This window comes from Micromys minutus (assembly GCF_963924665.1).
Source record: "Micromys minutus genome assembly, chromosome: 5".
NCBI classification, from domain to species: Eukaryota; Metazoa; Chordata; class Mammalia; order Rodentia; family Muridae; genus Micromys; species Micromys minutus.
The window spans coordinates 88,810,055-88,833,983 of record NC_137974.1 but is presented as its reverse complement, the minus strand read 5'-3'; the positions used below and the strand labels follow the sequence as shown (position 1 = coordinate 88,833,983).

Sequence of the window (23,929 nt, the reverse complement as noted above, 5' to 3'; positions counted from 1 at the left end):
TACCACTGTGGTATACTGCCTCATTCTAGGCCCATAGGCAACAGAGTCAAGCAGTCATGGAGGGAAACTTCTGAAACCTCGAACCAAAGTTTAATAAACCTTTCATTCCTGAAAGCCAGGTACCTCGGGCATTTTTTTCAGTGCTAGGACTCTGACTACTACACAGAGACAGGGTGCACTATATCCAACACATAAGGAAAGGTCGCATCCTATTCACTTAGTGGATGAAGTCTCGAGTGCCTTCCCATTCCACTGTCTCCACTGGAATTTGGTGAATGTTACTTGTCTCACAAGCAAGTTAGTTACTTGTGTTAGCATGCATGAGGAATTAGCTTGCAAGTCTGCACTCAAGGTATAGCATTTACTGATTCAGTATGAAGGCATTCCATGGCAGCAGCTGAGGAGCCAGCGAGTGGCAAAGCTTCTGGTGACTGAGATGTACCCCCTCCCTCCAACATGTATCTCAACCCTGTGACCCAGATGAGAAATATACAATCTCCAAAATTAAGACAAAATACTCAGTTTGTTTGGTTTATTTGACCAGTCACATTGGACTAAAATGTTGGTGTTCATTTACATAATGTAAAAATATACTTTAAATAAGAATACTCATACTTTACAATGTTAATATATATATATATACATATATATAAGAAAGATTCATGAAGGAATTTGGAATAAAACATACACAGTATGCTATTTTAATATACGAACACTTTAAAGAAAATAGTTTCATTAATTACAAAGGTAGCATTACCAAGAATTTACAAACGTTTCCATTTTCTTGAAGGTCACACTTCTCATCCTTAGGGATGTACAGAAATTATGTGGTTTACACAGTTCTGTCCACATTTAAAACATCGTGTTTTAAATGTATTAAGCATAGCATGTACAGTACAAAGTGTTTCCATAGGAACATAACAGAAACTGTCACTAGTGGCCTGCTCTTGGGTGGCTCTGAGTAAATCAGCCATTTGTGAGACCCTAGTCCAGTGTATTGCTGTAATATTAAAGTTGTTCTATTCACCTAAAACACAATTAATTAAACTTACACTAGATTCTACCACCCAAGGCTCAAAGAGTTACCATATAATACACACCAATATATACACAGATCAGGTCTTCTGAGTTGAATGAAGAGTTCATGCTTAAATAAGAACCAAGAATAGGAATTTTAGGTTACTATCCTGTGAGGGCCACTTTTTTAAAATGCCCATCAAAGTGCAAAGTGAATGGAATTGTCACCAAAAACAATCCTTCCCTGAGCTTGCCACTTCCTTCTGTCCAGTCCCACCACCTGAGAAATGAGAACCTTGGGCTCTGGAACATGCCAGAGTAGCTTCACAAAAGGGGGCATGTCTGTGACATTCCTGTGTCACTAGAGGCCTCCTTACCCCCTAAAAATACGGGGTAAAATTCACTATCCAGAGCTGCTGTGTAAGGTCTGCAAAACCAACATCCAGGAGAGAAAGATCAATCCTGCTTTGTTGCCAACAAAGCCAGCCATCAGCCATATTCCAGGGTTGGTGGCCCACGAACAATATTAAAGTAGCCAGCCAGAGCACCGAGGTCAATGTAGAGGGAACGCTGTCTTCTGAGCACCTCAGACTCCTCGGTGCTACCTGTGCATGATGAATCTGCAGAAGCAACAAGGAAGGGGAAAAGTGACATAAATGATCGGACAGCCCAGCAAGTAACAACTCCATGTCCCTTCTGCTAAGGAACAACCCTGTGGGGCTCAAGAGACAGTCTCCAGCTATGGCTCTGACACAGATGGCCTTAAAAACACCCTGGGTTACTTATGGAATAGCACATAGATCACAGGGTTCAAATGGAGGGTCAACGAAGACAAGGAATGGAGTAGAAACTCTGGCATATTTTTCAGTGCCTCCTTTTCCACCACTAGATATAGAAAAATTAGACAGATGTAAAGAAAGGCAGGAACTCCAGGCTTGACCTAACTTTGAGCCTAAGTGAGTGAATAGAAGTCTTCTCCAAGCTCAGGGACTGGGGGTTGGGATACACTGGCTCTCCTAGGTGGGAAGGATTCATAGCCAACGTGGATATATCAAGCAGAAAACAAAAGAGCAAGGTGGCATCAGACCCAGTACTTCCTCACCACTCCCATCCAAGGCTGAATTTACCCAGAAGCCCACCCATCGCTGACCACAGGCCAACACTCTTCATTTGTTTCTAAAGTCAAAGGATAGTCTCTGTTTCAAATAATGCCGATCAAAGGCAACAACATCCAAGACTGTGTTAACTTAGCTCACACTGAAACTGGCTAGAGTTCTGGTGATGGGGGAGCTGATCCAAAGAGTTTCCTGAATGTTTTCTTCAGTTTATCAGAAGATACTGCATGATACTCATGAAGTCACCCCCTTTCTGTTTCGTTTAGGTAAGGGGTCACTACATTGTGCTACCATCTGGTCAATCTTCCTGTTTTAACTTCTAGAGATGTGCCTGGTTCCTCCATGTGCATAAGCACGAGAACATGCATGCACACACGTGTGCACACACATACACACATATACACACATATACACATACACACATACACACATATAAACATACATACACGTATACACACAGACACACACACACACACAAACACAGGAATGCATGCACACACGCACGACTTTCATCCTCCACCCCCCACACACTACAGAGGCAAGTACTTTCATGATCCACATCAGAGCTTTGCACACACACACACACACACACACACACACACACATGCACGGTGTCCTACCGGCAATGTTCTCAGGAAGTTCTAGCTCCTTCCTGCTCAGCAGCCTCTTCCGTTCAAAGAGGGCAGAGTCCAGACTCTGACATCGTGGCTGGTCCTCTCTTGGGGGATTCAGGGCTTCGTGTTTCAGTAGGTCTGCTGCTTTGGGGCGGTGGTTGGGGTTCCTCTCCAGGGCGGCTTCGATCAGCTCCCTCATGCCTGGACTGCAGTCACCAGCGATATCTTCCAGGGGTGGTGCCTGCTTGTGAATCTGCCAACAACGACTGTGTCAGCACAGATGAGGTGGAGCCTTTAGCAGGAACAGCTCGGAGAGACCCTCGCCCCACTGTGTGAGAGACCCATGCCCACTGCGTGACCTCGCCAACACTCTCCAACTTCCTAGGGGTGGTTACATTGGCTTTGGCTTAAAGCTTCCTGTGGGGGTCCAGAGGTGGCTGCAGCAGCAGGGGAATACCTGCATCTGCCTGCTCCCATGCTCTCTCCTGTGCAAGGCTAGTCAGCAAAGCAAAGGGAGGTGGAGGGGAACAGAAAGCAATACTCCTGTATTTTCTTCTTTTAAAATGAACCGACAGGTTTTCAGAATCTGATGCTTCTAAGTGTGTCTTATCACACGATGGGGTAGCGTATAAACTCTGTCTCCTCATTTCAGTCAGTTTGCATTTGAACAGCCTTTCACAGCAGTAACAGAATTGGCAGCCACCTCTCCCGGGTAACAACTCTCCCATCACCCCATCTCTTAGTATGAGGTGGTGGCAGTCACTATACTTAGCCCAGCTGACTCTCACTTACTATGTACAGGTAGGAAGGATAGGCCGATCGAGGGTAGCGCTTCACCCAGGGTGGGGTGCCTGTCTGCATGTGGATGAGAGTGGCTCCAAGGCTGTAGATGTCTGCCTTGGTGGAATGGCCCCTGCACAGAATCACCTCAGGGCTCATGTATATCTGAAAAAGATAAGGAGAGCTACATTTGTCTGCCTTTCTTCCTGTCTAGTTCTAGAAGCTGGTTCCTTTCTTTGCCTTTGTGGTATTTTCTGCGTGCCCTTGCTTTCAGAGGGAATGATACTGCAATTTCCCTCAAGCCAAGGAAAATCCCAACATGTTCTCTAGAACACGTTCTCTGGAGTCAGGATGGTTTGGATGGAGCCATCACTGCAGTATGAAAAAAGGCAGCTCTTTCCCTGAACCTACTGACTCCTGCTGGTCTGAGTTCTGTAGATGTGTTTCAGTTACAAACCCCAAGATTTAGCTGAGATTACACCTATAATTCTCCCATTTAACATTTAATTGCCAAATGGTGGCAGAATCCTGCAGGGTTTTTACATCAATGGATTAGATGGGAAGAACCTAGAAAAATAAAGTGTAATGCAGGGGAAAGGCCTAGTGAGTCATTTATACCTACCAAGAGCACCCCAGTGACTACATAGCTAATGCCTGATACAGAAAGAGTGTGCACATTCTCAGCCATGCTCAAGGATAACCTGGGCTACAGACAGAGACCATGTCCCCCCTCAAGAAAAATTGAGATAAAAATAAATAAAATACAGAATAGTTTGCATTTGATTTCCCTAATTGATGCTGAGTAAGTAGGGATAGTTTCTTTAAATTTCACTTTTCTAAATTTAAGATGAAAAGGTTAAAGAAAGTCCTGGTCACCAATAATCTGTAGTTAGGGTTAGGGCTGTCACAGACACAGGGTGAAGCGCTGTCATAGATGCAGAGCACTAGTGTTCTATTTAACAATACAAGTTGCATAACTTTTAAAGGTACAAAGCCCTTCAAAATCAAAAGCTTTTGAGCTGGATAATGCCAGGAGCGGAAAATTCCATGTCTGCCCTCATATGACCAGCCACAGTAAGGACACAGCCACACTTAGAACAGCCTGCTGAGTGTCCTTTAGGTTAATGAACCCTGGGTCTCTACTCAGGATATTTCACACCACTACCAACACACAAATGCTCCAAGATCAAACAACAACAAAAGAGTAAGTGCAGGAATAGGAGAGGGAAAGAAAACAGAATAAAGTAAGTGAAGGGAAAGGGAAGGAAGGGGAGATAGGGCAGGGACAGGAGAGGTCAGGAGAGGAGAGGAAGGGTCAAAAGTATGAACCACCCCAGGCCCCAAGCCCTTCAGGTACAAAGTTCAGCCTGTCTTTCGCTTTAAAAAGGTTTTATGCTGTTGTGTGAATATGGAGAAAGGGAAAGGGTGTTCTCAGAATTTATTTCTGAATGAATAAGTAGAAAACCAGCTTACAAAAAATGGGGAATTGCCCAGTTTCCCCATCTTAGCAGGCTCAACTCCTCCCTAAAACACACTTCCGTCTGCCCACAGCAAGCCAGCTGCAGCCGAGTACCATGGTCAGCCACTTTCTCTGCAGACAGTGCACAGTATGTGTCTCTTCACTTTTTAAATAAATGCAATTTCAATCTTAGAATTAAAAATCAAATATTCAACTCTGTACCCTGTGAACAACATGAAGTTACACATGGACAGCCAGCCAGCCAAGAAGAGTGGAATTCCTGTCGGCACTTAACCATAATCAAATGTAGCTAAGAAATATGTGCTTACTGTCAGTGATGCCTGCCTCCTATCCCTCTGTGATATAGAGTAGGGATGAAGCAAATGTATATATGGGCGGTGCCATAATGCTCTATGCCCACACTCCCAGCCTATGATTGGAGCTGGCAGCCGGCCATGCTGAGCTGACTGCAGGCCCTTCCAGCTCAGTGTTTCTTTCTCTTCAAGCTCTCAAAAAAACCAGAACAGGCTATCTTTGGGCTGGCTGCCTGGAAGGCTTGGGACAAAACAGACAGCACGGGTCCCAGAGTTGTCAAATATCCCCCGCCCGGCCCCAGGAATGAGTGAATTCAGGGGAACTTGAAGTCAGAGCTGAGGCCTTGTGCCTTGTAGCAAGGAAAAGAGGCTGCCATGGAATGCCTGCATGAACACATGGCCATTATATGTTAACTTACAGAAGTTAATACTAGACTTAGAAGAAAGTAAGAACTATTTAAAAAAATCAAGAACAAAAAATCACAACAAAGTAATTCTGGTATGTTATTTATATTTCCCATATTTCCCCCTCTGAATAGTCTAACTAAAAACCAGTAAATATGTGCTAGATTAACTCTGCGTATGTATGACCTGTTACAGTATAACACTCAAGTTACTAACACTTTGTATATGGATGGAGAGAGGGAAGGAGGGAAAGAGACAGACAGAGAGAGCGCTATCCAGAGGTACAGTCTGAAGTTGTAAACTGTACTGCAGAAATCTGAAACTGACATTGCCTTCTCAGCAGAGGAACAATCACATATCCTAATGGAAGTAAACCTGCCTACTTGCCTGGCTAGTAATATCCAATTTGCTCTTCCGTATAAGGAGTAAAAGCAGACTTGCTGAAAGTTTGCATCAGGACTTCATTATCCTTTGCAATCACAATCAGATTTCCATTTGTGAGCACTGTGCAGACAGTACAAGGGAGGTAATTGATGGGGGTGGGGAATAAGAAGAGACATCGGGACCAGTTTTATACTAAATACCTGGAAATTAGCATTGCTGAAAATACTTCATCTAAATACTACTCGGATGGTAGATGGGTGTAATGTATGCCCATAATTCTAATAAGCACACAAATGGCAGGGGCCAGAGGATACTGAGTACAGGCCAGCCTAGGCTATACAGTGCATTTGAGGCCAGCCTGAGCTATCCCAAACTCAAATAAAAAGAAACTCTACTGATGACCAAGATCTGTAACTCTATACCCAACAATCCTGGTGGAGAATCCCAGACACTCAAGATTTTCCCCAACATTGCGTAATTTTCAACTTGACTGCACTGCCAGGAAGCAAAAGGTATTTTTTTCTCTAATACCATAAATAGTTTTGTTTCTCAAACTGGTTCCAGGGAAAAGGGTGGGATGTCCCAGAACTGCACTCCCGACTAATGCCAAAAAGTGCTGAGACGCCTTCCAAAGACAATGTCCTGAGCATTAAGTCTGATAGGACTTTCTACTGTAGCAAAGCTCTCTTAAGCAGGAAACAAACATTCTTTAATTTAAAAGAGGCTTATGGAGCTAGTATGACCTCAGTACCAGGGAGGCTGAGGCAAGAGGATTATGAGTTCCAGGTCAGGCATGGCTATATAGTGAGGTCTATCTTACAGAAATTAAAACAAAGAAATCATAGGAACTTGTTTAGACCCAGGGTTTTCTCATTGAGCTGAGATTTGGACTGGCAGACTAGTTACACTGGTTTTGTTTCTGTTTTAGTTTGGTTTGGTTTTTTTTTTTTTTTTTTTTTTTTTTTTTTTTTTTTTTTTTTTTTTTTGACTAGTTACATTGTATCACTACAGATTCAAACAGGGTGTGTCTGTGTCCAGAACTCCAAGCTTAAGCTATCCTGGGTTGAAAGACGGGCAGGCATTGGTGGCTAGTTCTCAGTAAATGCTAACAGCCAGGGCAGGAAAGACATACTGATCAAAGACTTTTTAAACAGAACTATACATTATTACATATCATCACAATTTGATATGTAATAATGTATAGTTCTGTTTAAAAAGTCACCCAGAATTTAGAGCCCGAATTCTTAGAAAATAAGAAACAAAATCCTCATTCTCTAAGAGTTGAGGATCAGGTTCGCTGGTAACTTGGGTATCTTCAGGCACCATGTTACAATCTCTCCAATTGTCCTTTTATAAAATAGGATACAGCAGTCACCTATTCGCTATAATAGCAGTATTTACACACAATAATTTTAAGAAAGAAATAATTCACTTAAAGTGCTAAGTGAACTATAAGTTGACTATTGTTCTCTAGCCATTTTAAAGATGAATTATGGGTATTCATTAACTGAGAAGCTTAGAATCAAAACCATCTCAGATTTGAGAATTCATGTTTTAGAATATTCAATACATTTGTGTGCTTCTTTTTTTTCACCTGGTCTGTCTGTCTGTCTGTATATGTGTATATGTATGTGTATATATACAACACTGCACATGTTATACTTCTTACCTTGAGCCAGGATCTCTTATTCATAGCCCTGTATGCCAGGCTACTCTCCTGTGAACTTTGGGGGAGACTTCTGTTTACTTGGATCTCCCCACAGTCACACTAGGACTACCACACTTGGCTTTATGTGGGTTCTCAGGATTTGAACTCTGGTCCTTGGGCTTGTGTAGCAAGCACTTTGCTCAGTGACATCTCTCTAGTTCCTGCCTAGATTTCTAGACTATTGGATTAGGAACGTTCAACTGGTCCTCTGTTTTGGCACTGGAATGCCCGTAAGTGCTTTGTGTTGTATATATAAACATAGTTATAAATAATATCTATAAATATAACAATGCATATTTAAAGTCTAAAGGTAAAAAGTAAAATGAACTTGTTCTGGTGACAATGATCATTCCATTTTGCCCCCTTCCTTGCTGTTTACTACAGCATGCCCAGACCATCACTTTTATTCTTAACAAGACAGTAACAATTTTTATACCAATACAATTAATTACCTCTGTTCCCCGAAGGTCCTTGGGAAGATAGACATCTTCTGTCATTTGAACACTCAGGCCAAAATCTACCAAAACGGCTTTTGTAGACATGAACACAATGTTACTAGCTGCAAAGAGAGGGGTTTTTAATGTGAGTTAATGAGTCTAACCCAACATGAAAACCTCATATAGAACAGCAAGTTCCAATCAGAACAGAAAGAAATTCAACCCAGAAGAGACAAGTAGGGGAGAGGTCAGGTGAAAACCACCTGAGACCTGTCAGGCACCCAGCCAGTGTGGGTGTAAGAAGATCTACAGCCATCAGGAAAGCTCAAGGCTTTGGCCTCAAAATATAAGATGAATGCATCTACTATCAAGACACTGTTGTTAGGAAAAATATATATATATTTTTCCTGATCAAAGCTGTGTTTGTCCAATTCAGCACTAGGTACTGAAGATTTATAGTGAGTCTCTTTGGTTTATTTCTATACTATATCTGAGTTCTAACAATTTAGTTTTTTTAAAGAGATTGTTTAATGAATTGTTGCCAAGTTATGGCTCAAAGTTAAGAGGATATTTGCTACTCAAAAATATATGCCTATTTGCTTGCATTATATTCTCTCTCTCTCTCTCTCTCTCTCTCTCTCTCTCTCTCTATCTCTTTCTCTCTCTCTCTCTCTCTCTCTCTCTCTCTCTCTCTCTCTCTCTCTGTGTGTGTGTGTGTGGGGGGGGGCAGGGATCAAACCCAGGGCCTCCTATGGGCTAAGCAGAAGTTCTACCACTAAACTACATCCTCAGAGCTGCAGAGCTGTACTGTTTTTAAATCACAATACAAGGACAGGGGCACCACACCCAAAAGACTTGTGGTCATGATCCTTGTATCAGTTTCCAGTCCTCAGCCTCCCTTCTGATGACTATCATTCTTAGCAATTGGGCTTCCTTCTCTGTGCCTGCTGCTGAAGTGCTGTTGGGTTAAAGCATCTCACTTGCCCCATTAAACAGCAGCAAGGCAGATGCCCACTACTCACGTTTAATATCGTGGTGGATCACTTTCTTGGAGTGCAGAAAATCAAGTCCCTTGAGAACGTGCTTCGTCACCCAAATAATTTCAAATTCTCTCATGGGTCCACAGCTCTCCAGCTTCTCCAGAACAGACCCTCCCTCGCCGGCTTCCATGAAGAGATGGACAGTATCGCCCCACAGGACAGCACCATATAACTCGGCAATGTTCTCATGCCGGAAGCAGGCCTGGATTTCCACATCCGATGGCTTAAACTGATCTACAGGGATCTAGCAACACAAAACAGGGGCAAGGGTCTAAACAACCTCAGGACGATAAAACAAACACCAGATAATATGGATCAACCCGAGAACCAGAAGCCAAAATAACGCAAGGACACTTTAATGTGTTTGCCAGGGCACTATGGTGTCAAGAAATGTTTTCCACAGACCCACTTCTACATCATGTCATCTTTAGATATGGACTTTTTAGAAATTAAAAAAACAAGGTAAGAGAAAACTCACTTCATTTAGAGTTTAGGAATCCAAACAAGGTTTCAAAATACTGACCAAGCTAAGAATTTCCTATGATTGATGCCTTTCATCTCCACGGCTCCTAGAAACTGTGTTTTTCAATATTTTACCTCGCTGTGTGATAGCATGAAGTCACTGGTCCCTTGACCAGTTCAGACTCAAGCCTTAAAAAAAAAAGTGTTCACTCATCTCTACATCCCAAGAAAGCTCAGGCCTCCATCAGTAAGAACTGTGCGAAGAGGTAGTATTTGCAGAGGAGATATTCTAGAGTGTCTCCTAATGCTGTGCTAGAGACAGAAGGAAAATCGTAGAACTTCCAATATTGTTTTCAAATGACACTGTGCACACATCTGGAAAAATTAGTTCCTGAAGGTGATCATCTCACAGAAGGTGACTCCGAGCCACAAGCCTCCATCCTTTTGAGCGTGTCTGGGATTTGTAATTGTACATTTGATTTTTCTTAAGAAAAGCCCTCCCCTTAAATATTTGAACATAACAAATACTAAAAGGACAACAGTCTCACAAAGCCATTTCTCCCATGCACTGGGAGTAGAATTTAAAAATTACCACACAGGGTCACCAATTTTTATAAAGCATATCCAGATAATTTACAGTTTGGAAGGATCCCTCTAGGTAAATGCTTCGAATAGCTTACTATAAGTTTTGTTTTCCTTTCCATAACAGATTTTCTAGTCAGGATTTTTAATTTTCATTGTTTTCTTTGAGATGGGGTGGTTCTATGTAGCCTTAGCTGGCCTGGAACTCACTATGAAGACCAGGTTGTCCTTGAATTCATAGTGACCCACCTGCCTCTATCTCCCAAGTGATGGGACTAAAATTGATGAAAGAGCAAATAAAAGACAACACATTGTTGTCTTGTGGGTAGTTTGGGAGACTGAAACATGTCCTCTGGCAACTATTCCTTATTTTACTTTTCTGCTAAATCAAGAGTGAACATGGGGCCAGGGATGCAGCCTGGTGGTCAAGCACATGCTGTGGGTGAGTGAGGGCCTAGAGCAACTCCAAGCAGCGCAGAAAGGGTAGAAAATACTATTTAACTCCATCACACTTTAAAATGATGCCAAATCCAGTGAACTGTCCAGTGTTGCAGCTGCAATTCCCAACCAAACTAAAAATGCCAGACTCCACCAGGAATCCCCGACTCTTCCCAGTCACTATGTTCCAAGGGTCCCCCATGATCACAGTGTCTAGCAGATGAATCTGTGGTTCTGTTTTTGTTCTCAACAGAAGTAAAGCCGCATAGATCTCATTTTGTTCTAGCTCGCTGAGCTTAAGGTTCTGAGATGCAGACATACTACCTTATAAGCCATTCCTTCTCTTTGTGATCTAGTGTTCCAGAGCATAAAAATTCAGCTGCCGGCATCTGCGCCGTTCTCAGAACGCTCCCTCAGCAAACAGTGCTCAAATGAAATAGCCCCGAATAATCCCACAAATGGACATACCTCTGCTGGGTATCATTAAGTGAGTTACTGGGCCACTCCAGATGTGCACATTCTCGGCTGCCAGTCTGCCTAGCAGGCCTCTGAAGTATCGATGTATTAATTTTAAACAGTCATTGCTTAATAAGGGATGGGGTTATGTTAGCAACTGGTACAACTGAATTCAGCCCTATAATTCTGCAGTCCTCAGGAACACCCTGTCTTCCTAGTCTCTGTTGCCTGCCATGGACCCCTCCCCAGGGGACAGTAGCTGATATCTCCCATCTCAGGCAAGTTCCCACTACTTCCATCTAAGGGAGATGGTGTTATCTAAGCCATTGCCAAAATGCTCTTTTAACTAGATTACAAGCTACAAGATTCCTAAGTAAAGATGAAGGAGCTAAATGGTCCCAGGCCACATGTCACCCCAAAAATGACAGACACTTTGGGGTAGGAACCTTAGGTAAAACCCAGTGTGAGGGTAAATAACCCTAAGGCAGGAAGTCAGACACACAGTGTGGCTGCACTCACCAGTTTGCATGCCATTCTTTTTTTTGTCTTCATGTCTTGAGCTAGGTACACTTTTCCAAAGGCCCCGCGAGGAACGAAACCAGAGCCGATGTTCCTATAAGTTAGCTTCCAAGGGACAAGGAGAACATCCGAGTCGATTTGATAGCGACCATTCTGGGGACTGATTACCTGTAAGGAAATACAGATGCTGAGGTGAGACCTACTCAACAGAGGCTATTTTTGAAACACTCTTATGCACATCCCTTCTGTAAAGTTGTTCGGTATGTAATTCTGACATTGCATGCTATATTTAGAACTTGAGCAAGCCAGAGAAAGCTTTTAACAAACACAAGTTCCTGGTCCAACCTGCTCATATTTCCAAATGCTTCTGAGTAGTTAGCTGCCAAACAGAAGTTGAAAAACTATTTATCTAAGGAGTCTGACGACAGTGACCCAAAGACTGAAAATGAAGGTTGCACCCCAGCCTGGAGGTTGACTTGATTCTATTAAAATGCACTAACCTGTTTGTCTGCCTAGCTGTTACTCACCCAGGATGCACACAGAGAGAGCAGCGTGGAAATTAACTGAGGCTCAGGGAGAACTGTGGAACCAGCAATACCAGTCATGAGTTAACAATGCTACATAAACAAGGAAGGGCAGAGTTGTTTCTCTTTGGCTTCCTTGCTTAATTTAATGCATGCCTACTATGTGCCCTGGGATGGGCTTGGTGCTGAGGAGGCAGTCACAAGCAGAGATAGGTGGGCTCAGACCTCAAAGGGTTTATGAGCAAAAATCAGGATCAGGTCTCTCAGAACAAGTAGATCCGGGGCTTGGAGTGTTGCTCAGTAGTTAAAGCACCTGTCTAGTTCTCATAAGGTACTGGGACTGAAGTCCAGCACTGCATACATAAAGAGCAAGCAAAACATGCTTTGGTGCAAAGAACAAGAATAAAACCAGTCCCTTCAAAACATCAAGAGCTATATCCTGAGAGCAATGCGGAATGAGAGGATGGTGGGACACTCCAGAAATACCAGCACTGAGAAGGCAGAGGCAAGAGAATAGTGAAGGTTAGGTCAATTAGGGCTCCATGGGAAGAACATTAAATAAATAAATAAATAAATAAATAAATAAATAAATACATAAATACATAAATACATAAATACATAAATAAAACTGAATACCCTAATTCAAATTAAAAAAACGCCTAAAGCAGTGGCTTTCAACCTTCCTAATGCTCTGACACTTTAATATAGTTCCTCATATTGTGGTGACATCCCTGACCCTCACCATAAAATTACTTCATTGATACTTCATAACTATAATTTTGCTACTATCTAATCTGCAGGATATCTAATATGCAACCCCTATGGGCTTGTGACCCACAGGTCGTTCTGAGGGATAGTCTCCTAAAATGATAGCTGCTTCCTTGGTGTGATTCATGATATTGTGGCCGAAGACATCACTCCAGGACTTAGGAATGGAAGAGTATTGGGCTGCCCTAAGAGCTGAAGAGAATGTGGAGCCCCTAAGCCTATCCCATGAAAGAAGAACAAGCACTTGATGCAACTGTAGATGCAACTAGATGTCCACTCACCATTAGAGGCAGACCGAAGGGCTGCTCACTCATTCTCCACCATTGCTAATTTAGCTCCACAGTTAGCCAGGAAAGGAAGTGAACAACAACCCAATACTAGGGTATGCAAAAATCACTAAATTTAAAACTGCTTTTGCTAAGGTGGAACTCTGTACAGATCCTTCCAAGAAATAGAGACCATGGTCTTACCTCACTTAAAATAGGATGGCCACCTCTCCAAAGAAGCATTGCCTCTTGTCACTGTAGACCACATTGCTGAGGAGATTGTGGTGGTAGTCTCTTCCACATTTACACAGAGCAAGGGCCCTGGCAATACTTTCTTGGGGTCCCCTTCCTTCTTGTCATTCACATAATGCTCTAGTTAACCATCTCAGGGTTTAACCCATGTTCGTGAAAGTTTGGCTTTGTACCAAACTAAGTATGCTATGACCTAACTCCACCCCTCTTATTCTACTGGGGGGGGGGGGCGACATAGGGGAAAATCGGCCACTACACTCCCAGAGCTGAGTAACAACCTGTGCTTACTTACTTATTTATTTTGCATCATTTCATTAAAGTCTACAGCCAGCCTGAGCTACATTCTATTGTTCTTTCCAATGCATAGCTCAGGCTGCCTCCAAGGGGTGAAGCAACTCTCCAACTGATGCCAGAATTCGGTTCTGCACTTGTTTCTGCCTAATGCCAGAGTGCCCACTCTCTGTGTAACAGCCTTTGGGGTTCCAGAGGCTGTAATTAAAGCCACGCTAGGGTGCAGACTCAGTTCTTCAAAGCCCACACTCACCCAGTGAGGCCCGAGTCCCAGCCAGTGAGCAATTGACAGCATTCCTGGCTTTCTTCCTAACTCCATGTCTTTCCTGCTTGGGTTTGGCATGGATTTTTATCTTTAACTTCCGCTTTCTAGGGTTCCAAACAACCTTGCAGAGCCCAGTTTTCCAGTGTACCAAAGTCACTTTCCGGGGCAGATACTCGACGTATGACATCTCGTCTCTCATTCAGAGACTCATTTCTATACTAAACCACACAGCAGGCAGTACCTGAGAACATTTCTTAGGTATTTTATTGAGCAAGCTGTGTGACCCAGTTTCTTTGCAGTAGGAGTGGTCTCCAGGCTAAATCCACCGAAACAGATAAGCTAAAAGAAAGGCTAAGCTACATCTCTCCTACCCTTGTAGGACATAAATGAATTCCTTTGCTCAGGTTCTCGTTAGTAAAACAGGTAGTAAGAATTTTCATTTCAAAGGTGTATCATACATAGTAACAGGGATGGGAGTAGGGCACAGAGTAGAATCTAAGGTGGGGGTGTCAGAGATGAATTTGGTTATATATTAAAAGAAACTTTCTTATAGTCAGAACTTAACAAATGCAGCACTGAACGTGGTATGAGATAGTTCTTCCCAACAGGTTCAGAAGAACAAACCAGAATATTCCACCAGTACCGTGAAATGCCTGGTTCAAGCACCAAGTGGAGGGTTGAACTCTTCAACCCCAAGAGGATCACCATTCCAAATGCCACACCAGTAACTGTGAGTGAACGAATCCAGGGGAAGGTGTGTTTTGTGGGCTGGGGGGGGGGGAGGGAATCTACATACAATCCCTGGGGGTTAGATGCCTGGGGACTTGTTTTTTTACTTCACTCCAGATCACACATGAACTGGTTATAAATAACTTTGCAATCTGACACAGAGCAGTACCTAGGCTAGTCCTGGTACTTTTTTATCCTTGGGTTCTGTTGGATATTAGTGTAATCTTTAATATAGGCTATTTTAAGGGAAGCATCATGCATATAAATGAATACACACCTGGGAAGAACCAGCCAACATGCCTGTGCTTTGGGTTATTGTTTTAATTTGTAGTTCTCCGTCCTGTCTAATTAACTTTGCAGTACTATGTGTGCTGGCAGTCAGAACACAGCAGGTCTCTATACCTGTGAGCCTTTGCACATGCTGTTCCTTCACTGAAAACACTCTTCATTTAGCTGGCTCCAACGTGGTATTTATACCTTGCTATGGGCACCAGTTCCTCTTGAAAGCGTGTATGCATCCTCCTTTTTTCCTTCCCCTGTGAGAAATCTTGTCTAAGCATTCCCACAGCTGTCAGAATATAGGTCTGCTGTGGCTGAGTATGTGCTGTTTTATTACCTGCTCACTTGCCCCCTGCAGCACCAAGCAGTGAGCTCCCTGTGGGCACAGACTATCAGAACTCTGCCTAGTACCTAGAATAGCCAGCTGCACCGTGGATGTCCAGGTATGGCTAGCAAATGAATAGGTGGGTAAAGAAAGGTTTCTATTCCTTTATTGGAAGCTTTTACAGACACATTTTACTATGGGCCCAATCTAGGTGGCAGCTAATTCTCTAACGCAGAGAGATAAGAGACAGTAAAGCTAGCCCAAAGTGGCACAGAGCTCTGCTAAGTCTGTAGATGAAGGATGAGAAAAAAAAACTCTTGACTAGATAGATGGTTTCACAGAAGGCGCCATGCCAGAGTCAACGGGGTTAAAAGCCACACCTATGGCCCTTATGCCACACCAGCTCTGACTGGAGACCACTTGTGAGGCACACAGCTATGACAGATTGCCACCAGCTATAGGGAACAGTTTCATTTTTAATGCCAGTATCAGGAAAGGCAAACACAGTCCCAAGAGGCCCAGCCCCCAGGCCTGATGGAGATGGGTCCAGGCGCCCGTAAATGATACTGTTTCCTAACATCGCCATTCTTTCTGGTCTTCTTGCCTTATATTTTGTATTCTCCAGCATTAAAGGAAAACACAAGTGCTTTTTACCAAGAGCCCTGCCTTTATGGTATCTTCGATCCGTAACTTTGCTTTTTAGTTTGGATTTGCTCATGCATTGAGCATGGGCTCCTTAGCAAGGAATGACAACCATTCAGTTGCACCTTTGCTGGTCAAATTTGTATGTCCTTCTAATGACTGCAGTTTCCGGCCATTAGCTCTTCTGGCTCTACCTCTAAGGAGAAGGAAGAAACCACTTTCTGGGAGTCTCTAAAATATCCCAGTATTCCCTGGGAACATGGACCATGGTCCATCTCTCCTCCATGAAGGCAAGCACACTCAGGTCTCTATATATTTACAAGCAAGGACGATTAGTTTGTTCTGCTTGTCTCCATTTATCAAAGATGTGAGAAAATGAAAGGGATGCATGCAACACTGCATTTGTCATGGTCCACAAGCATTATTTTGAAGCACACTCCTCTAGCCAAGAAAACCAGATATGGCTACTGCATCAAATGATGAATTCCTATTTAAAGAATGAAGTCATATCTTACCGGTGAAGCATTTAGTTCACTGTTAAATGCAGCGTGGTAGACCCACACCAAAGGAAATCACACCTCTATGCAACATGTCAGCTTGCTTCTTACTGAGCCAAACACAGTTGACAAACAACTCCCTTCAGAGCTGACCTAAATTACTGTGTTACTTTTCATTAAATAAATGAGACAATTAAGATTATTATTATTATTATTGTTATGGTTGTGATGTCCTCTGTCCTAACTCAGGCTCTCTGGGAAGAGCTTACCCGGCATGGGCCATGGTGCCAGCACACTAAGCAACAAACAGCCATCTCTACCAACAGGCATGTTAGTAACCTAACGCCTACTCCTTTGCAAACTGTCCTTTTTACAAAATTAGATCCCCTTTTAACCACCGCCCACATATTCACCTCTGACACAATAAGGACCTGACAGAAAGCCAGACACACCTAACCATTCCACCTGACCAGCTATTGTGGCAACAGAGTTGACACAATATTTTTGGATTATCTGCATACTTGGGATGACTAAGCAACTCCATCACTGTGGGTCACTGCCACTTAAAGAGAGTGAATCTGCAGATAGGTATTCGCCACCTGTGGTTCTACAAGAACCAAATTTAACCAAAGGTGTTAAGAGGAGAAAATAATTCCGTTTTCAAAATTATTAAGACAACATTTATTTGTCCATTGACTGGTGAACTCCAATTAAAACCCTCTCTTTCATGTATATAATGAATGAGCCTTTAAGTGAATTGTCAAAATAAACCTGTAAGCGTTGAGGGTATCGTTAGGAGTTCAGTGCTTACCTTACATGCCCTATAGTAAACAAAGTATATTCCTGATTGCTTCTTCATAGGACCACTACCAAATTACAGGCCCCCACAATAGAACGTGCATGAGGATCTCCTTCCCATTTTTAAGAAAGAGGTGATTTTTACCAGTAACCACATTCTTTAAAACATGTATCTGGCAGCCATTCTAAGTCAAGTTCAATGCCACTGTGAATTCAGTGAAGCCACACCAGCAAAGCTGAACACACAGCACTCAACTGATGAAAAGAAACATACCATGTTTAATAAAATCCCAGACTCTTGTGGTCGACGTCCATAAAAATGCTTTGTTGTATGAGAGATATGGTTTGCAAATGCAAGCAGATCCTCCACAGTCCCATATCTGACAGACGACAGCCAGGGCACCTCCTGGCCACTCCGAAGCAGCGACTCCGAATGTTCCTTGTTTTGATTGCTGTCTGGACACATGGTCATCAGACTGGGCTCATACACTGCTGGCTCCTCACTTGCATAAAGGTTCTCCATTATGTCTATGACTTCCGACACGTTTAAGTGCTTAATCAATAAATCAATCTCTTCTTTCTCGTCACTGCCAGTGCTCATGTACTCCATCACTGTGGTGCTGCTGAGGAGTCTACAGAAGGAAACACAAACACTTCTTTTACCATGTGTTTGCATTGGAGACCAAAGGGCCTGGGGATCTGCTCTTCTGTGCCTCTGTGCATAACAGGATTCCTCTTTCCTCACACACATGGATTCAAGTGGACAGTGCCAAGTTCAAAGGGACCAGCTCCCTTTGTAAGGGAAACCTGAGATGCTGAGGCCTAGGAGGCACTCACTTTGGCATCGCCTTTAGTCACAGAAAACAAACTTTCACTAAATACAAACACAGCAGAGAGCAGTTGGGGGCTCTCTAAAGACTGAGGTTCCAGCTTTTTATAATTACTGACCTCGCACAACTTCATTACCCCCGCCCTCAGGCCAAGCTCAGTGTGGCTTGAAAGAAAAAGAACCACTTGACTAGAATTCAGGAACTAACTCGGCAAACAAGCTAAGTCCCAAGAGAGAAGAAAGCATGTAAAAACAGAGTTTAATCGGAATGTATAAAATGGTAAAAAGTTAAACTTGTGGGAAAATCTGGTGGGAAGAAATTAAATGACTCTGTAGAAGGGGGCAGGAGCTGGGATCCTAGATTTGCCAAAGATAAACAAGTATCAGAGAGGTGACTCATTGACCTGTGAGTCACAGCTCCCTCCTGACACCTGAACTCCTTTTTAAAATAGCACAAAGCACACATCTTGAGGGTCCCAAAAAGCTAATTCAATACCCATATCAACAGACCTAGACAGGCTGAGAGAAAGAGCCCAGGAAGACCAAACCACGGGTGAAGGTCTACTGACTTCACCAGCCAAAGTGACACTTCAGTCCCACATGGTCAGGTGCTACACTTAGGAAATGTAGGTGACAAAAGAAGTCAAGCAAGCTGGTAAAAAAGTGACAATAAAAAGTGATGCTATTCCTCTGGGTCCTGAGATAACTCCACCCCACTACAAATGAGAAAAAAAAATAAGAGCATCTACGAGATCTAAGCCAATTTCAAAACCTGTCTGATTTAAGCCTCTCTGGAAGATAGGTCAGGTTTGTGAAAGCACCAGGCACTTAGTAGGCACTGTAGTGCTGGAAGCATAAAGGCAGGCAGCTCAGAGCTAGCAACTCTAAACCAGACTCATGAACTCTAAGTTTAATGAAAGATCTCTGTCAAAACGTAAGCTGGGACCAGCACTCGTATGCACTATGCAGGGACACCTGTTACATATATGTGTGTGTGTGTGTGTGTGTGTATACACATGCACAAACAAGCATGTACACATGCATACATTACTCCGATACTCAAGTACAAAGTAACAAAGTATTAACTCTGCCAAAGCCACACACCTGTATCAACTTGGAGCTTCAGTTCAAAGTTCCTGGAAATTTCCACCAGGGGCATCTGCACACATGATCAAGTCATGTGCTTCTGATGTACAATGGTGACTGAAGAGAGCATCAGCATCCATCCCACATTAAAGTACTCCTGTCCTTATGTCCAAACCTCACCACCAACCTCTCCACCTATGAGATGGTTGAACAAGTATCTCAATCTCTCAGCACCTGGATTTTTCTCAGCTGCAAGGTAGAGATAATAACAGTACCTACCATCCAATTAAAGAAACTACTTAGTGTCTGGTGTGTAGTAAGTTAAGCTGTGCCAAGCACTAGGATGTAGACCTAGGTCAGTGGACACCATGCCGGCCTCCTTCTTGTCTGCTAGTTTAATTTGACTCCCGCTTCCCCAGACTGGTAAGTTTTTAAAGTCTATGCTGAAACACAGAGGGAAGGCAAGCCCAGACCTCAATGTCCACTGATGTTATCACCACACTTAAATCTAGACTGTGGTCCACACAGTGTGCCTTCCCAGACGTCTTACACATCGCTGAGGGAGATGGTGATTCAAGTCCCCAACTTGTCAAGCTACACAGGAAGCCTTGCAAGTGGATAGAAGAGAGAACCTTTAACCTCAGTTTCACACAACCATTAGTTGCAGTTTCTGCAACTGTAGAATTTACTAGGAAAACAGAAGTTAAAAAACATTTGGCTTTAAGGCCCCCCCTTGGTAAAGGCTCCAAACTGAATTGACAAATAAATGACCTGACAAAGCAATAAAGTTCGTGACTCAAGAAAGATGGGGGGGGGGGGGCTAAACAGTTCCAAGTTATGGCACTGTTCTAGAAACGAGGGGCCAGTTTGGGGTTTTTAAACCTGCAGAAAGGCTTGAACAAAATGTGTGCTCCTATAGGCTTTAAAGCCCAAAAAAAATCAGACACACACACATATACACCGAATGGACACACCACACACCACACACACACACACACACACATACACACACACACACACACACACACACACCCACACGCACACTCGGCTATATGGGGACAAGACAGAGAGTGGGAAGGACAGGGAGGTGGAGGGGTCTTTAACTCTGAAATTTTCTATAGAGCTTGTTCAATTCCTGAGAGGTTCTTGTCACAAAGATCTGCTGCCCAGCAACCCAGATGCCCCAATAGCCTCTGGAACATGAAAAGGTCCTACACCCTCCAGGCTCAACTAAACAGACCACACACCAGCTAATGGTTTCTGAGCTACACAAGACCAGTACCCCTTTCTGTGCATGGTGAAGGCACTCCAGTTTAGTGACAAACATGCTCAGCTTAAAATGTCTGATCCCAGACTCAGGTTAAAAAAAAAAATCCTCACTAAAAACCTGTATGCCCTAGCAGGATGGAGAGTTAGTTCAGTTTTAGAGACAGTTATTCCAAATGCAGTCAGAGACCTTTTTTTGTAATTAAACATTTCAAAACTAGAAATTAACTTCAAATTATTTCAGAAAGCAGCTATAAAAATTAAAAGCAGGAATGTAAGGTTCTGGGCTGTTAACATTCACACAAATGAACCTCGAGTTGCCCAGCAAGTAAATGCAGACTACATAAGGTCTTGATATTCTGCCTTGCAATGTGGGATGATGCCTGTGATAGTTCCCATTTTAAAAAAGGGATGCCCCCCCCCCCAACGTTGAAACAACCCGTTGCTCTTTAGGACATATCTCTCAATATATTTTTCTTTTGGGAAAGTCCCAACAAACATGCTTTCTAGCCCTGCAGAATCAAATCCACTCTTGTTCAAAATTTCAAGATGTCTCAGGTCCCCTGTTCCTATTCTACTATAGGATAAAGTCTTTAAGGATCAGAACACACAAACCTCAACCCATCAAAGTTGGGTGCCTCAGCAGAAGTCTTATAATGATAAGCAAGTTTGTTGGCTTTGCACACACCTCCTCCCGACCTCCATTTTATCAATAAACTGATTTTGCTTTCCTTCTGGTCCTAAATATGTTTCCCACAACTCCCTCTCCACCCACTTGACCCCTTAAAATAAGCAAACTTTGCTTATGGTAAAAGAAGCCTAGCAACTGAGCGACCAGAGTGGGGTCCTTCAGCCTCCAAGTTGCACTCACCCAGGCTCAGCAACCAGAGTGCAAGCTGTCCAGGCAGCGTCCTCCCCCGCAGGAGACGCGGTGAGTGCGGGTGCTCCTGTCCCCCGCCACAGCCCAGGCCGGCACTGACTGGTCACCAGGGATCCGGGAAGAAGGAGGAAGGGGGAGGAGCCGAGAGTCCACACCTCCCCGCGGCCTTGCGCAAGGTGCTTTCCAGCTATACCTGCCTGCAGCGGGCCACCCGAGTGTTCCCCGATGGGAGGCACGCTCCGTTTCAGAGTGGGAACTCCCGGGCATCCAGGTGGGACGTCCCCTAAACACACTCAGGGCACCCCAAACCCTGTTACCTGAGTGTGCCGGGTGCCCGCCCGGAGCTCAGGCTCGGTGGGCAGCGGGTGGCCTGCCTGAGGGAGCCAGACGTGCGGGCGTCCCGAGGGCGGGCGGTGGACCGGAGGCCGGGCGTTTGGCAAGTGGAGGACCGGTGCGCTGCGGGCCCCTGACTCTCGGCGTCTGAACCGGCCCCTGGGCGGCGCAACCGACGCCAGCCTCCTCCCCGCCTTTTCCATTTCCCCTTTCTCTCCGTAAACAGAAAGGGCCTGACGGCTGGCCCAGGACGTGGGAGCCCCCGCGCTGGGAAATTCCGTCCTCCCTCCCTCAGGCCCCGGGGCGCGGGGTGGGGATGGAGGCGGGATCGGGCGGGGCGACGGTGAGGATCCACCCCTCCCGTGCAAGTGCTCCCAATCTGTGGTCAGAGCGGGTCCTCCCGACTGGGATTGGTGGTTCCAGATCCTCCCCAGGACTTGCCTGGAGGATGGGCTCTCTCAGTCGCTGTGGGAGGTTTGCAAGCAGCCAGCGTTGGTCTCGCCCTGGTTCACTTCATGGCTGTACTTAAAGTTTCGGCAAAAGTCGCCTGTGGTATTCTCTGCTAGCCCAACTAGTTTTGATCTTTAGTTTCCTAGAACCAGTTGTTCGATGACACAGTTCCACTATTAGAACTGCCGGCTAGGACCCCCCTGGCTCTTAGCTCCAGGTAATAATCTAGGGGGTTTGCTCCTTTGTTAGAAAGTTTACTGAAGGTGAGACCCAAAGGAAGTTCTATCAGAAAAGTGCCTTCAAGAACTCCAGGCACCGCTTATCCTGCTCCTCCCTCCAAATGCTGCCCCCACCCCCAACCCACATCAAGATTCACTAGCAGCCAGGTACTTTGCAAGATCCCAGAGAACAAGAGAGGTCTCCTTGATCTAATGTCCATCCCACTGATGAGACCTGGGGGGGGGGGGGGTGTCTTAGGCTGAGTGGTGAAGCCAGCGCCTCCACAACTGATTTGCTTGCTCTGCTCTTTACAATCCCCAGGCTCATCCGTCCTCACCAGGTTCAACACACCCCTTAAGATGATCTTTCCATGATCCCTCTGTGGAAAAAATGAATTCCCCTTCAAGGATATCCTAAGGAAACTTCTGGCAGGAGTAAGACAGAAAGAAAGCTGGGGTCAGAAACGGAGTTATAGAACCTTAAGGTGCATGCAACCAAGACTAGATTTACTTGGCAAGGAAAGTCGTCCGGCCCTTCTGCAATTACTTTAAATGTGAGAGCATTGTGTGACTTGACGTACATTGGTGGTTACAGGAATCTCTGTAGCTCCCCTTCTGGGCGACATGACCTTTCTGTTCTCACAGAGAGCTAGCTAGCCTAGCCCGCACTAACCAAGCAGCCCAGGATTTGCGAAAGCAGCCTTACTGGGCTGTCCTGGAGCATCACTCCTTGGATTTGAGAACTGGCCAGAGAGCTAATCTTTCCAGTCTCTGTTGAAACGAAAGTACTGCTACTCTTTAGATTTTTTTCAGAAACCCACATTAGTACAAGAGTTTGCCTCTCTACCTGCTACGTGAGATTTGTCTCTCCCTTGTCTGCTGACTTAAGCAATAAAGGATGGGCTTATAAACACTTTAAAAATAGAATCATGAAGCCACACCCCGCCATGCCCCGCCCCTTGGATGAGCTCATTATACCACTCATATTTTAGGAAGTGAGCCTCTGAGTTCCCTGCAGAAGGCTCTCCAGTACAGCTGTACATCAATAAACTGGCTGCTTTTGCTTTAAGCAAACACTGATTTTATGTTGTGGGGTGAATTAGAAAACTTACTTTCAGACTCTTCTCTCTCTCTTTCTCTCTCTCTCTCTCTCAATATATATAGTTGTTGAGGCAGGGTTTTTCTGTGCAACCCTGGCTGGTCTCCAAACTCACTCTGTAGCCTAGGTTATCCTTGAAATAAGAAACCAGCTTCCCAAGTGCCAGGGTTAAAAGTATGCATCACTATACCTGGCAACTTTCAGACATTTTTTATTGAATATTTTATTTATTTACATTGCAAATGTTATCCTTTTTCCTAGTTACCCTTCCACAATCCCCTATCACATCCCCCATCCCCCTGCTTCTATGAGGGTGCTCCCCCCAAACCACCCAGTCCCACCTCCCCACCTGGCATTCTCCTACACTGGGGCATCCAGTCTTCACAGGACCAACTGATGCCA

The 23,929-nt window shown here is 44.2% G+C and overlaps 1 protein-coding gene across 2 annotated transcripts; it reads right to left on the bottom strand.

Moving 5' to 3' along the window:
• Positions 1–671: 671 nt before the first annotated feature.
• MAP3K8 (mitogen-activated protein kinase kinase kinase 8) lies at positions 672–21,934 on the bottom strand. Of its 2 annotated transcripts, none has more exons than XM_080917020.1 (8): positions 21,745–21,934; positions 17,641–17,998; positions 11,731–11,898; positions 9,256–9,517; positions 8,249–8,355; positions 3,539–3,691; positions 2,753–2,999; positions 672–1,637 (listed from the first exon to the last, which is right to left on the bottom strand). In XM_080917020.1, the coding sequence occupies exons 2-8, from the start codon at positions 17,974–17,976 to the stop codon at positions 1,507–1,509; spliced, it is 1,404 nt and encodes a 467-aa protein (XP_080773146.1). In that variant the 5' UTR covers positions 17,977–17,998; positions 21,745–21,934; the 3' UTR covers positions 672–1,506. The 2 variants fall into 2 exon arrangements, with proteins under 2 accessions (XP_080773146.1, XP_080773145.1); XM_080917019.1 differs by lacking the exon at positions 21,745–21,934 and adding an exon at positions 21,419–21,538.
• Positions 21,935–23,929: the final 1,995 nt, after the last annotated feature.

Excerpts from the sequence above, each read along its gene's own strand:
- MAP3K8 (XM_080917020.1), bottom strand. The coding sequence starts at position 17,976 with ATGGAGTACATGAGCACTGGCAGTGACGAGAAAGAAGAGATTGATTTA. Across the intron at positions 8,356-9,255 it reads GATCCACCACGATATTAAAC|CTAGTAACATTGTGTTCATG; the intron begins GTGAGTAGTGGG and ends CTCTCTTTGCAG. Across the intron at positions 1,638-2,752 it reads ACTTCCTGAGAACATTGCCG|ATTCATCATGCACAGGTAGC; the intron begins GTAGGACACCGT and ends TTGCTTCTGCAG.